This window comes from Corvus brachyrhynchos, unplaced genomic scaffold (assembly GCF_000691975.1).
Source record: "Corvus brachyrhynchos isolate BGI_N302 unplaced genomic scaffold, ASM69197v1 scaffold426, whole genome shotgun sequence".
Taxonomy (NCBI): Eukaryota; Metazoa; Chordata; class Aves; order Passeriformes; family Corvidae; genus Corvus; species Corvus brachyrhynchos.
The window spans coordinates 415,146-426,634 of record NW_008238653.1 but is presented as its reverse complement, the minus strand read 5'-3'; the positions used below and the strand labels follow the sequence as shown (position 1 = coordinate 426,634).

At 58.2% G+C, this 11,489-nt stretch overlaps 1 protein-coding gene and 1 long non-coding RNA gene across 2 annotated transcripts in view; both read left to right on the top strand.

The window, feature by feature from the left end:
* The window catches only part of CDC25A (cell division cycle 25A), an 8,154-nt gene extending 7,627 nt beyond the window's left edge, over window positions 1-527 (top strand). The window contains exon 13 of the mRNA XM_008636325.1: window positions 387-527. Coding sequence (XP_008634547.1) covers window positions 387-527 — 141 coding nt within the window. The remainder of the gene's footprint in view (window positions 1-386) is intronic.
* A 2,999-nt stretch (window positions 528-3,526) lies between these two features.
* The window catches only part of LOC108447500, a 26,765-nt gene continuing 18,802 nt past the window's right edge, over window positions 3,527-11,489 (top strand). Inside the window, exon 1 of the long non-coding RNA XR_001863101.1 lies at window positions 3,527-3,538. This is a non-coding gene — a long non-coding RNA (uncharacterized LOC108447500). The remainder of the gene's footprint in view (window positions 3,539-11,489) is intronic.

The window sequence follows — 11,489 nt, the reverse complement described above, 5'->3', positions numbered from 1 at the left end:
TCCCAAGGCACAGGGATCATGGAATGCTGGGAGCTGGAGGGGACCCGCAGTGATCACTGCTCCCAGCGTGGATGGAATCCACGACCTTGGCGTGATCAGCACCCTGCTCCGACCAGCTGAGCTGGAACATCCTTCCAGTCTCTTCCATTCCAAGCTGAACTCTGAACCAACCCAGCCTGTGCGTTGCCTGCCAGGAACTTTGGGATGAGAGCCCTGTACACAAAGCCCTTGTTTTGCTGGCTGTAACCTGAACATCCCCGGGCTTTGTGTGTCTGCCACGGAGCTCCCACGTGGAGCAGGGTCTGTCCCTGTTTGTTCCAGGGGCTGCTGGCGGTGGCATCACCACCCTGGTGACACTGAGGTGACCCCAGCTCCTCTTCCCACAGAGCTTCTGCGAGCCCCAGAGCTACCGCCCGATGCACCACAAGGACTTCAAGGAGGACCTGAAGAGGTTCCGCACCAAGAGCCGGACCTGGGCTGGGGAGAAGAGCAAGAGGGAGATGTACAGTCGGCTCAAGAAGCTCTGAGGGCTGCAGGGACCCACAAGGACTGCCCAGCCTGGGGGCTGTGGTGGGAGAGCCATGTGTTCCTGTGCTCCCGCTCCCCTGGGCCGTTTCCCCCCCTGGGATCACCTGGACCTTGGCCCCGTGAGCTGGACGCCGCTGGGAGCTGCCCCTTGGGATTCTTTTGGTTACGTTGCTTCATGAAAATGTTGTGGCTTCTTGTGTTGTGGGACACCCCCAAAGCGCCCAGGGAGGGTGGGGACAGCCTCGTGGGGCTGCACTCGGTGGTGTCAGCACTGCCAGGGAATGTTAGTGCCTGTTGATTTTTAAATGCTTAATTTTATTTAAATACAGTCAAGTGAAGCCAATACCGCTGCGGTTGGATCATCTGGATTGTACTTAAACCTTGTTTCTGCTCCAGGGTGACCTGCTGGGGGGGTGTTGGGGGTCATTATTTTTCTCAGCTGCAGTTTTGGTTCTATGTAGCATCGTGGGGAAGGAAAATGGGAAATATCCCGTGATGGCTCAAGATTCCCACCTGGCTGAGCGCTGCGGGAAGCCTTGGGAGCCCATCTAAAGGGAAACTGCTTATTGTTCATAAACACGATGTTCACCTCGTTTACTTACTCCAGGCTGGTTTATTTCATAGTCTCTTTTTGTTGGTTCTGGAGGAGTTGGTGTTTCAATGGAGGCAGAGTTTTTGGGAGTTCCTGGCTCACTCTGTTGTATCCATGTCAAAAAGTACTGAAATGGAGGTGCCTTATGTGGAGTTTTAACTTGATTTTTTTTGAAACCTATTTCTTAAAACCTGTTGTTAATCCTTTTGCTCCCAAGAGGATTAAACTTGGAATTCTTTGTTGTTTAAAAAAAATTGGAATCTGCTGTTTTCCCTCAAAGCTGAACCCCTTGAAGGGGGGGAGATGATGAAATGTTAAATCAGAAGTGATGGTTACAAATTTCCCCCATTGCCTTGGGAAGGGGACGTGGGGTGGGAGGAGGCCACGTGCCAGAGAGTTGGGGAAAGTCATGGGCAGTGTCCTGAGTGACCCAAACTGCCCTTGGATTCAGCCCAAGGGCTAAAGCACCAGCTCAGCACCACACGGGCCCGGCAGGATCTCTCAGTCCCACTCTGTGATCCAGTGGTTGCTCCATGGAAATGTTTTAACTCCTCCTCTGTGTCCAGAAAAAGCAGATGGAGACTGGCCTGGGTCACGACCCTCCTTCCCAAGGTCACGCAGCTGGAGCAAAACCATTGCAGCAATGCCTGGTTTACAGCTGCACTTCCCCTAAATCTGCTCGTGGTCCCAAGCTCCCAGGTGCTCGGGGAGCTGGGTGTGGGGGGCGGGGTGGCTGTGTCCCAGCAGTGCCAGGGAGGAGCCCTGCCCAGGCACTGGGAACGTCTGTAACCCCCGACGGGTGCAACTGCGACCCCCTGTCACAGCCCACCTGGTTCTGGGTGTTGGGAGTCCTGGGGAGGGAGAGGGGTCTAAACAGGGTCCAAACCCTTATCATCTCAAAACTTAGAGTGCTCTGGGCAAAGGGAATAAAGTCCTAACAATCCAAGCTCTGGGCTCCACCTCTCCTTGCAGCAGGACATGGATGAGCTGCTCGCTGTCACTGGTGGCAGAAGAACCCCAGTCTGGTGCTTGCTGCTTTTCATGTTCTGGCTTTGCTCGTTGCTTCCAGGATAAACTTCCAGAGCAGGCTGCCCCTGGATCCCTGCAAGTGCCCAAGGCCAGGCTGGGCAGGGCTTGGAGCAGCCTGGGACAGTGGGAGGTGTCCCTGCCCCCATGGCAGGGATGAGCTTTAAGGTTCCTTGAACCCAAACCATTCTGGGATTCCATGATCCTGCAGCCACCTGAGTGTCAGTGCTGTGTTCCCATCACTCCATCAATGCTGTGGGCAGTCACAGCTGGCTTTTGGCTGAGGATCCTGCTCTGTGCTGGAGTTGTTCCCAGGGGGGCACCTGCGAGGGCTGTTGTGTGGAGGATGTGAGGAGCAGGTGGCCGACAATGGGGTCAGATTTAAAAGCTTCCCTGGAAATACAACAGTGCCACTCCAAAGCCACAGGAGGCTCGAGCAGAGAGCGGGGTGGGGTTTCTTTCCCTCCTTCCCTCCATCTGTCACCCTTAAAACTGATGTTGAAAGCAGCTTAAACCTTCATCAGCCTCGCCCCACAGCTCCTGGACGCCGCAGAGCTCGGTGTTTCCTCCCATACTGTGTCACCTTTGTGGCCTAAAGGACTCTCATGCTCTGTCCTTGGGCCTAATAAAGGCCAGCTGCAAAGGGCCACCTTCCCTGCTGTGCCAACAGCTCCTGGATCCCCTTGGGAACCAGCAGTGAGTGTTGGACATCCCTCCGGTGCTGCCTCAGTGGCGTTCAGGCTGCCTTAGGAAGAGGGAAAAGGTGATTTTAGCCATAACCAGGCAATTCCCTGATTTTAAATCCTTTTGCAGCTTTTCAAACAAACCTTCTGTCTTTGCCTTTCTGCCTCCTCTGTTTTCTTTGTGCAGCAGCTCTTCCCAGGCCTCTTGCAGCCTGTTCCCCCATCCTGGCTCCTTTCCTGCACATACCCAGCCCCTGTGAATCCCAAACTTGGAATTTTCTGCAGTTATTTGTCCAGTGAAGCTGCCCCACCTGAGGCTCTGCTGGGCCAGGAGGGATTATCCCAGCTGGAGGCAGGAGCACAGAGTGAGAACCAGGAAAGGGCAAAGCAGGATCTCTGCAGGGCCTGAGTGCTGCTGCTTTGGGCTGAGGCAGAGGTTCAAATCCTCAGGTAAAATTCACTAAAACTCCCCAACAAACCAAGCTCCTGCAGGTTTGCAAGCGGTGGCGCTGGAGGTGTTGGGCTGTGGCTGGGAGAGCCCCCTCTGCCCAAAGCTGAGGGGTTTGGCAGGGAGAAGACACACAAGGAATCCCCTCGGATGAAATCTTGGCTGTACCTTGGTGAGTCAATGTTTTCTGAAGTGGACTCACGTGGCTTTGCTGGGCAGAAGCTCCTTTGTTAAGAAAATCATTGGCTTCTTGTCCTGGCAGTGGCTTTTAGTGCCAAGCGTGACTAAGCTGGGCCCTGGAGAGCTGCTGCATGGGCAGCAGTGCCCCAAAATTCCTGGAGATGTTGGTACCAGATTGGGCCAGGCTGCCAGCTGGGTTTCTGTGGGACTGGGGCTGGGTGGTGACGGCTCCCATAAAGACATTCCTGGGGCTCCATCACAACCCAGTGCCCCATAATCCGTCTCCTGTGTGGGGTGATCCTGCTGTGCCACGGCTGATCCCTCGCCCAAAGCCCTGAGCTCCCTTTGGGCACAGCAGCACCCTGCCACTGCACGGGAGCCGGGGAGGGCGAGGGGACGGTCCCAGCTCCCCACCAGCTCCCCAGGGATCCTCGGGAAGGCCCTGCCGGGAGCAAGGAGCAGAGGCTGCCAGGCAGGGCGGAAGGTCCTTGTTAGAGGTCACCAAATCCAGGCAAAGCTGGAAAGGAAGCTAATCTCCTGCTGTCGAGCCAAGCTCCAGGCGCGCTGCAGGAGGCTCCGGGCGGGTGCCAGCCCCGGGCCTGGCAGCGGCTCCAGCGTGGCCCTGTCCCAGTGCCCGTGGGGAGGCCTGTGCTGAGCCTCGGGGTCCCTCCATGCTCCAAGGGGCCGGGGCAGGAGCTGCTGCCTCTGGAGGCTGCTCTGGGCTGAGGGATCCAACTGCTCGAAGGCAGTGGCACAGGGGTTCTGGGGGTGGCACAGAGCGTCTGCTCAGCGTTAAGGAATGATGGGTTCCCCCCACGGCGCCCTGTTCTCCTTCCTGAGGGGACCAGGCCCTGTTCAGCCCCTGCCTCCAGATCCAGCGGTGCCATCGGGTCTGTCACTGCCACCAACCCCGCACTGCCAGCACTGGTCCCCGGGCAGGGGCTGCACTGACAGGGTTTTCCTCACCCAAAATACTTCCCTTGGGGGGGCAAAGTGCAGTGGGTGTAGGGGGAGGCAAGCCTGGAGGCCCCTCCATGTCCCATGCAGGCTTTGCCCCTCAGCTTCACCTCCTGCCACGGCGCCATTCTCAGGGGTGTTTGAAGGTCCTCAGGCACCCTTGGAGAAGGGATGTCACTGAGATATCCAGCCAGGGAGGGTCTGTCTTTGGGGTTTGTCTGCTCTGGGGGCACAGCCCCAGCCGGGCAGTGCTGGCCCAGGGCTGTGTGTGCTGCTCTCCCCTGCTGCAGACACAGCCCTGGCTGTTGCTGTTGGATGAATTCTCCCTGCTTGCTGGGGCTCAAGGCTCAAGCAAGGAGCTGTAAAAAGGGAGAACAACATCAAAAGCAGAAAGTGGAAGGGGGCCAAGAGGAACGTGGCCAAGTGCCCTTTCCTTCTTTCTCTTTCTCTCTGTGTGGGAAGTCCCCCAGCCTGTGGCACATCCCTGTGCCAGACACGGCCACGGCTCTGCCACCACGGGGCCACGCGACAGGAACGGCCCCGATGGTGGCTCAGGGGCCCGGGGAGGGCAGGGAACGGGGGAGGCTGAGCCGGGGAGAGGGGCCCAGGGGAGGAGCTCCTGATGGAGCCAGGGTGGAACTGTGCTGGAGGTCCCACTCCACTCTGGGGTTGTCCACATGGGGTGGCTTCTGCCATCGCCTTTGGCGGCACGGGAAGGTGGGACCCTGGTGGGAGGTGCTTGGTGGTGGAGGGGGTCTGTGGCTGGATCCTGGGAGTCCCCACTGGAGGAATTAAGCAGGGCGGGGAAGGAGATAGTGGCTGCTCTGTGGGGAGGAGATGAGTGGGTGCAAACACCCCACAGGCAACCCCTGTCAGGTGCCACGGGAAGGCACAACCCCAGCTCTGTGGTGCTCGTCCCTGTGACCTCCTCACCAGGATTCCTGCCCCAGGCAGCTCAGGAAACCCCACAAGGGAACCCCGGAGCTGGCGGTGGGTCAGGAAGCGTGGCTGGCACCCGGGGTCACCTGGCAGCTGCCCCATGAGGTGACCCACGTGGTGTCAGGGCTCTGTGACACTCAGCAAGGATCAGTGGAGGCTCCCCAAGGAGCTGCAGCCCCTTTTTGGGCACAGGTTCCCTGTGCCAGGAAGTGGCCGTGCCCTGGCCTGTCCTGAGGGTCTCGTGCCCTGGGAGAGGGCAGAGGAGGTGCCGGGTTTTGGGCTGTGCCCTGGGAACAGCCCCAGGCAGCCACAGTCCTGGGTGGGTGACACTGCCAACGCCGCAATTAGCAGGTGCCAGCACTGCTGGGGTTTGTTTCTGGTTCAGCCCTGGCTCAGCCCTGCTTCCTCCTCCCACCATCCTCCTCCTCCTGGGGCTGGGCAGTCCCAGAGGCACAGCTGGGCCCACGCAGGTTCCTGACTGCCACCACCCACTGCAGCCCTTGGCCCGAAGGCTGAGGAGCAGAGCCCTGCTTTGGGAAGCAGCTACTGAACCAGTTTGGCGAGTGCCGAGGTCCACGGGCGAATGCTGTGCTCATGGGAACTCTCCCAGCATCACCACAGTCCCAGGAAATGTGGGGTCTGCCCTGGCAGAGCGAGCACAGGTGAATTTGGGGCTGTGTTTGGGGATCTCCTGGGTGGAGAGCCGGTGTTTTGTGTGTGGAGGGAATGAGTTTGATCCTGTGGGAGCAGGAGCGGGAGTGGTGCCACAACTCTGCACTGGGAACAACCGGTCACATCCCCACCAGCCCCAGCAATCCGCAGCCCCTCGGCTGCTCCTCTCCCCTCCATCCAGTGTGGTTGGAATTGGGTGAGACGTTTGAGCATCCATGTGTTGGAGCGAGCCCAGAGGAGGCCACCAAGGTGATCAGAGGGATGGAGCAGCTCTGCTGCAAGGAAAGGCCGCGAGAATTGGGATTGTTCAGCCTGGAAAAGAGAAGCTTTGGAGCGACTTAATCGTGACCTTCCAGTGCCTGAAGGAGCTACAAGAAAGATGGGGAGGGATTTTGGACCAGGGCCTGGAGTGACAGGATAAGGGGGAATGGCCTTCTCCAGGCCGGACACCCCAGCTCTGCCCACCTCTCTCCATAGGAGAGCTGCTCTCCTCACCTCCAGCATGTCCCTCTGGGAAGCAGCAGGACCTGCTCCTCCCTCGGCCAGGGAGGCAGAGCTCCCCCCAGAGCTCACTGGGGCAGAGCCATCCCTCAGGGCACCGCCTGGCACTGCCAGAGTCGTCCCTGGGCAGCAGAGCGAGCTGCCAGCCCGGCTGTGCTCTGGGGTACGTGCGCACACACACCCCCACGCTGCAGCTGTGCACAGATGTCTTTGGATCCCGCTGAGGGTGTTTATTCCCATTCCCAGCTGCTCCCAGCTGACCCTTGGGCTGGCTGTGGTGCTGGTGGGACCGGTGGAGTTGTTCACGGCGTGGTTTTTGTCAGGAGCTGTGATCCAGCGGCCAGGGGTTTGTGGTGCCAGGGCTCTCTGCACTCCCTGCTCCTCAGCACAGCCCTCACTCTGCAGCCAGGGCCTGTTCCCAGGGGATTTCACCCCAAATTCACATCAGGCGAGATCTGAGCCATCATTTCAACCCAGCTCCCGTGCCGTGCCAGCCAGCCCTGCCGTGGGGCTGGGAGGCGAGGAGGGACCGCTCTCAGCTACGCTCAGCAAGGAGACAGGGAAGCGGGATATTCCCTGGAACAGCAGCAGCTGTTTGCACAGCGAACGTGTGTCCGTGGCCTAGGAGACCGTCTCCTGCCTGGAGAGCTGACAGTGGGAATAAAGACGTCGGGAGCCCGCAGACAAAGGCACGATTGTTGTGGCCGGGGCTCGGGAGGAGCGAGGCTGCTCGCAGTGTCCCTGGGCACTGCCAAACAGCAGCTGGAGCCCGTGGAAAACAACTCGGCAATGCCGCTCTCGGCACCGGGAAGGCCCCGGCAGCCGGGCACGTCCCATGCCCCCGCACAGGGACAGCAGGCCTGGGACGGGGGGAGGGAGGAGCCGGCTTTGGCTCCGGGCTGCTGAAGGGAATCATCCAGCAGGGCCTCCTCACAGGAAAACGCTCCGGGAATTCCCGCGTGGGTTTTGCTGGATGCCGGCAGAGCTGCTGGCCCCGGGCTGTGCCGGGGAGCAGCCACACGTCACCGAGGGCTGTATCCCCCTGTCCCCATCCTGTCTGTGCCAGCCGGGCCAGCCCAAAGCGTCCCATGCTCCTGGGATCCCGGGTGGGAGCTGCGGGATGCTCAGGGCTGCCCGTTGTGTGATCCATCCCGCCCGTGGGAGGGAGAGGGGGCCGAGGGACAGGGTGGGCATTCACAGCCCCTTTCCCTGCAGGACTGCTCCGGCCCCGATGGGCTGAGGCCACTTGGCAGCTCCGGATCCCTCTGGATCACAGGCCCCGCGTACCTCTGTGTGGCAGTCTGGGAGCACTGCGGGGTTCAGGCGAGTCACGGAGCCGTGGTCACCCTGTCTGGTGAGTGTCACGCACCCCTCACACCCTCTCACACACTCACCTCTCACATACTCACCCCTCACACCCTCACACACTCACCCCTCACACCATCACACACTCACCTCTCACACCATCACACACTCACCCCCTCACACACTCACCCCCTCACACACTCACCCCTCACACCCTCACACCATCACGCTCACCCATCACACACTCACCCTCATACCCTTACACAGTCACCCATCACACCCTCACACGCTCACACCCTCACTCACACGCTCACCCCTCACTGCTCCGCAGAGCATCTCCCGGCAGCTCTGCCCCTGCTCCAGCGGGAGCAGCGCGGCCGCGGAGCTGCCCCGAGCTCGGCTGAGCACAGCAGGGAATTTGCAGCAGCCTGGCCATTTCCCACGCATGAGGCAGGAGCCGGAGCCAGGCGCTCCTGTGCCGCCCCGTTTCTCCCGGGCTGGCTGCACGAGTCCCGTTTGTCAGGGCCGGGGCTGGAGCCGAGCCTGGGCGCTGTCCCAGGGCTGCTCCTCTCCGGGGGGAACGGGCCGGGCAGGAAGCAGCGGCTGCTGCACACATTCACACCCTCCTGCTGCCAGGGGATGCAACAGGAGAGCCCGAGGAAAACACGAAACGTTTTGTTAACAGCCCTTGAAGCAGCTTCCTCTCCCACCCCGCTTTGGGCTGGAACCAAGGAGGAGCTTCCCTGCCTTGCTGAGCACTGATGGCAAAACTGGGGCTCGGATGCTTTTTCTTCCTCCTGGAAGTGATGAAGAGATCCCTGCCAGGCCCTTTCTCCTCCCTCACCATAGGACAGCCAGAACAGTCTTTTCTTTCTGTGGGATGATGTTGCTATTGACAAAAGTATGTAGACACCCACCCACTCATAAATAACTCGGTTATTGCCAAGCAGAGCGGGGCTTTGCCATAATTCCCCACGGATCTGTGCTGTGGTGAGCGTTGTTCCTCTCTCCAGCAGACCAGGCCCATCCGGAGCTGCTTCTGCAGCAGATCCCAGGGCAGCCCAGCTTTCCTGGGGCTGGGTTTCAGTGGAGTCACGGGGTTGGGATGCTGGGAGCAGCCAGTCCAAGACAACATTTTGATCAGCCCAGGAGGAGAAGCTGTTCCAGCAGAAAAGAACAAAACAGTTCAGCACTTCACGGCCCAGCTGCGTGTGCAGGGACGTTCAGTCTGCAACACTTCAAGGAGCCCAGGAGACACAAGGATTTCCTATCTTCTCACCCCACCACAATCAGTGCCCTGAGGCACTTCCCTGTTTCATCAGACTTCCTGCGAGAAGAAATTCAATATTCAAATAACAGCAGCCAAGATTTGTACCAGTGGGATTATTTCAGCACTGGTACGTGATCCTTTGTGGGGTTTATCTGCCAGCATGGGCAAACTGGGCAGAAGGTGCTTTTTGGTAAACCCTGAGTGTTTCTCCCACAGGTAAATCATGGAATATCCTGAGTTGGAAGGGACCCACAAGGACCATCGAGTCCAGCTCCTGACTGAGGGATGCTCACGGTGGGGACAGGTGGTGCAGGGATGAAAGCCCTGGTCTTTTTAGAAGTGTGGGGTTTGGCAGCATCCTGAATCCCTTCCTTTCCCCCCCCAGTGTTCCTCCAGCCCCACACCTCCCTTGGCACACAGGACCTGCCACAGGCACCCAGAGGTGACAGGGAGCAACATCACCTACTCATTTTCACACCCACGGCAGGGGGTGGGAGGAGATGAGTTTTGAGATCCCTTCACCGTTCTGGGACTCCATGAGGAAACAATAGCAGCCATCCCTCCTGCACGTGGTTATAGAGATGTATACGCACAAAATGGCTATTTTATGCTGTCTCTTTGTTTAGCAGCTTTAACTGCTGCAGAATTAATGGCCTGTAAAGATTAGAACCAGACGGAACCGCTGCGAGGCTCAGCTGAAGCAGCTCCCCCCGGGGGCTGTGGTGAAGCTCTGCACAACATCACGGTGCCATCTCGGCTGTTTGATTCCATTTCCTCCGCCGGCCTGGCAGGAAAGAAAATGTGGGGTTTTTTTTTAAATGAACATCAGTGTTTGAAAATATGCTGATTGTTTTCTCGGTGCATTTTCAGTGATAAATTAATAGCAGCAAAACAGCCAAGCCCCCCATCCGTGCCTTTTTTGCAGTTGAGCAGTCGGTCGTGGATGCTCCAACCCTCCCTAAGAACAGCCATTCCTTTTCTTGGGCTATTCTTGCAGTTTGGGCCTGATTTTCCTCTCTAAACACAGCCTGTCTGTTGTCAGCTGCCAGAGGACAGATTATCTCCCTGCTCTCCGTGCCGGAGTGTCCTGGCTGGGAAGCCCTGAGGGATTGCCACGGGATAATTTGGTAATAAATAGCCATATTTGTAATATTTGGTTACAAATCACATCCTAATGTGCTTTAATAATGGGGTGTGTTTACCATGCAGACACAGAATTTCTCTTTCATCACAAACCCTCCAAGATTTCTTCCAACCTATCTTTTAATCTAATCCTAGAGAAACTTTGGACACAATCCTTACTCCTTACTTTCATCATGCTGCCAAATTCTGTTGTTGGTTCTCTTCTCCCAGACCAAGGCCCGACTCGGTGGCAGCACATGGAGAGTTTGGTGCAGGGCCTTGTCAGCAGAACCATCATCAAAGGAAAAAATTATATCTTTTGCCTGCAAGGCACCATGCCTGCAGTGAAAGGAGAGGACTGGGAAGCTGCAGGGACTCCTGTGGTCCCGATTCCTGGGATCTCCCCAGCTCCAGCCGTTCCTGTCAGCTCCGGTGCTCCATGGAAGACCTGGGGGTGTTAGTGCTGGAATTTCAGTTTCTAAACAAGTAAGAGAAGTTTCTTTCAGTGTTTGTTTTTTGTTTTATCACTCTCCTACTTCATGGTGAAGGTTTAAAGCTGGTGAGGAAGAGCAAGGAACGCTCCTCTGGCCCAGCCAAAAGATAAAAAAGAGTCACCTCTGCTAAAATACCTGAGTGTGTTTGGGGAGGCAGCGAGTCTGGGCTTTAATTAACACAGGGCAGTGCAGCCGCAATTACACTCACGGCTTTTTGCAGTGAAGAGGGAAATCAGGGGCACTGCTGCCCTTCTGTCCCCTTTCCCTTGAGCCCATGGCTTTGGTCACATCCCAGAGTTCCTGGAAGAGCCTGCCCAGCAGTTCTCCAAACAGGCCCCTTTCCCTCTGCTTCAATGTCTTTTCATCTCCTCTCCTGTCTCTGTGCAGCTCCTCTGGAGAAGTCAGGGCTGTCCCACTGTGGCTGCTGAAGGCAGGGCAGGAATCCAGTGTCACTGCAGGAATCGGCTGGGTGGGAGCCCTGGAGGTGCCACAGGGACACACAGAGCGACCCACAGAGGGACACAGAGCTCACACCCGTGGGGATGGACACAGCTCTGCCTTGAGGGCCACACGGAGCAGCAGGGAGGAGAATCCCGGTGCTCCGTGTGCTCCGTGGCTGATCCTGAGGGAGGGGATTCTGCCCCTCGGCCCCACTCAGGTGAGACCCCACCTGCAGAGCTGCCCCAGCCCCGGGGCCAACAGCACCAGGACCTGGAGCTGCTGGAGAGAGGCCAGAGGAGGCCCCAAAGCTGCGCGCAGCGTGGAGGACCCC